General features: G+C 41.9%; 1 protein-coding gene across 1 annotated transcript; it reads left to right on the top strand.

The window, feature by feature from the left end:
* The first annotated feature begins 770 nt into the window (after positions 1-770).
* On the top strand, positions 771-1,658 carry LOC141627717 (uncharacterized). The gene is made up of 2 exons (XM_074440942.1): positions 771-1,124; positions 1,245-1,658. Exons 1-2 carry the CDS (start codon positions 771-773, stop codon positions 1,656-1,658), a joined length of 768 nt encoding a protein of 255 aa, XP_074297043.1.
* Positions 1,659-2,698: the final 1,040 nt, after the last annotated feature.

Here is a 2,698-nt window from a genome sequence, read left to right on the forward strand (position 1 = left end):
AAATTGTTCTACAACTAGCATTGAGAGATGGAATGTGTTTTAGAGGTTGTCAACTGTCCGAATGAAATGAAAGTGGAGCAGGTTGCGTTTAATCCGAGAGACAAAGTTGGGGTGTGGTGGCACCGCGAGAGGGAGGTTGCACGTGAGTATTCTAAGAGTTTGGGTGAGCCCGCGATTCCGTGGGTGGAGTTCAAGAAGGCAATGAGAAATCATTTTCTTCCAGAACATATTCGTAGCAAGTTGAGGGACGCGTTTAACACGTTTGCCATGACAGATAATATGACCATGGTTGAATACAATCACAAGTTTAATAAGTTATTTCGCTATGCAGAGGACATGAAGCTGAGTCAACTGAGTCTGGCTATCCGTTTCGAGAGAGGGTTGTTGTTGAAGATTATGGAGAAGCTACCTGCTGGGGTGATCTTGGACATAAAAGACGTTTATAAGAGGGCGGGACATGCTGAGAGATTAGTTAACAATGCCAAGGAGGCCAAGAAGTGAGAAAAGAAAGGCTCAGAATGAAGACTTGTAACCAGGCAAGCTTCAAGCGTGGTAACCACAACCAAGCTAGAGCTTATTTTGTTGGGTCTTGCTTTAGTGGAGGATCTCGTTTCGATGGAAGAGGTGGACGGAGTGCTAGTGACAACTCCACTTAAAAATGTTTCAACTGTGGCAGGATAGGCCACAAGCGATTTGATTGTAAGAGTGCAGGGGGTGGAGGGTTCTAGCGATCATATCAGGGGAACTATTCGCAGGATCCAAGTTAAAGTATGACGAGTAACAGGCTTGCTGGTTCATGGAAATGTCGGGGCGGTCAGAACAACAACAATGGTAGCTATAACCGCAACAATGGTGGATCTTACCAGCGCTCGAACAATAATGCGAACCAGAATTTGGTAGCCAAGCCTACTACATCAGCAAGTACGGTGCAAAGAGGAGGTCCAAAGAATAGTGGTAAACTAGTTATGATGGGTAAACAGGCAGTAGAGGAGGATTCGCAAGTCGTCACTGGTACTTTTCTTGTTAACCATAAACCAACTTTTGTTCTGTTTTATTCCGGGGCAACCCATTCGTTTTTGTCTAGAGGTCATGCTCTAACAATGGGTTTATGGGAGTTTGAGTTGGTAAAGGATAATGTGTTTATACCATCAGGGGAGTCGGTGTCATGCCGAAAGTTGTAAAAAGGGGTGCCTATGGTGATTCGGCAAGTAGACCTACCGGTTAACTTACTCGAGTTTCCTTAGGATGGGTTTGATGTCATTGTTGGGATGGATTGGTTGGGTAAGTATGACGCTAAGATAAACTGTTGTCAGAAAAAGGTGTCTTTAAAGGGTCCTAAGGGAATTAGAGTGTCATATCGGGTGTTTGTGGTGAAACCCAAGGTTAAGATGATAGCAGCTATTACTCTAAAGTCATATTTGAGGAAGGGATGTCATATAGTCCTTTTCCATGTGAGGGATACTTCCATGGAGGAGCCATCAGCAGCAGAGATACCAGTTGTGGGTGAGTTCAAAGATGTCTTTCCGGAGGAGATACTTGGGTTACCTCCTATAAGGGGCATTGACTTCAGTTTAGAGCATAAACCAGGGACGCGATCTATATCTAAGGCCCCGTACTGTCAAGGACCAAAGGAGCTAAAAGATTTTAAGAAACAGTAGAACGAGTTTTTAGATAAGGGGTACATCAGACCTACTGTATCATCTTGGGGTTCGCCAGATTTGTTTTTGAAGAGGCAGGACGGTATTATGAGGTTATACATCAACTACAGAGAGCTAAATCATTTTACCGTGATGAATAGGTATCCTTTGCCGAGGATTGATGATCTGTTTGACCAGTTGTGTGATGACGGGGTGTTTTCAAAGATTTTTTGGTGAAAATGTAAGTATTATTAAGCACCACCCAAATGGGTATCACCAATTACAACCTATTCATATTCCTTACATAATTAATTAGGCGTAAACATCTAATACACCATTCATAACAATCCTCTTTGCCTACACCATGTAATATCCTCCTGTTTGATCCCTTCCTTAGTACAATGTAGAAGCTTCAAATGACAGCCCTGCCTGACTGTTCGAATAATTTCTCCAAGATGAATAACATAATGATTGACCCTACTAGTGTTTCTGGCATACCAAATATGATACTGAGTAGCTACCATCAATGCACTTAACAGTTTTCTGATGAAACCCGAATATTTCCTCAGTTTAAGCATTCCCCCAGGGCTAGGACTCCCAGACATTCTGATCTGCAACCAGTTAAACAACCTATCATAACAATGCCTGCTATAGATACACATAGCAAATAGATGGTCATGATTCTCTTGTTGCACAACACACATGAAGCAAGTACCCTGAGTTGCAATCCCCATTTTGGTCAATCTATCCAAGGTGAGTAACCTGTTCTGTTGAATAACCCAAGAGTTAAAACAATGGCTAGTAGTATTTAATCTGTTCCAGACCACATGGTACCAACTAACCCTGCTATTCTGATCTTGAATGAGCCAATTATATCCATCCTTGATGTTATATTCTCCATCTTTCCCCAACCATTTATCATCAACATAAGCATCTCTAAATCTTGTCTTGACTTCACACACTTTCCTCCAAGCCCAAGAACTTGAATTACTAGGACTATATTCCTTCCAATGTTTGCCTTTTATATAAATTTTATCAATCCATAAAATCCATAGGTGATC

Source organism: Silene latifolia, chromosome Y (assembly GCF_048544455.1).
Source record: "Silene latifolia isolate original U9 population chromosome Y, ASM4854445v1, whole genome shotgun sequence".
Lineage (NCBI taxonomy): Eukaryota > Viridiplantae > Streptophyta > Magnoliopsida > Caryophyllales > Caryophyllaceae > Silene > Silene latifolia.

What these genes read in the sequence shown, in the direction of transcription:
- LOC141627717 (XM_074440942.1), top strand. Translation starts at nt 771, where the DNA reads ATGACGAGTAACAGGCTTGCTGGTTCATGGAAATGTCGGGGCGGTCAG. An exon ending in GTTTATGGGAGTTTGAGTTG is followed by an intron (nt 1,125 to 1,244) that starts GTAAAGGATAAT and finishes GAGTTTCCTTAG; the next exon opens with GATGGGTTTGATGTCATTGT.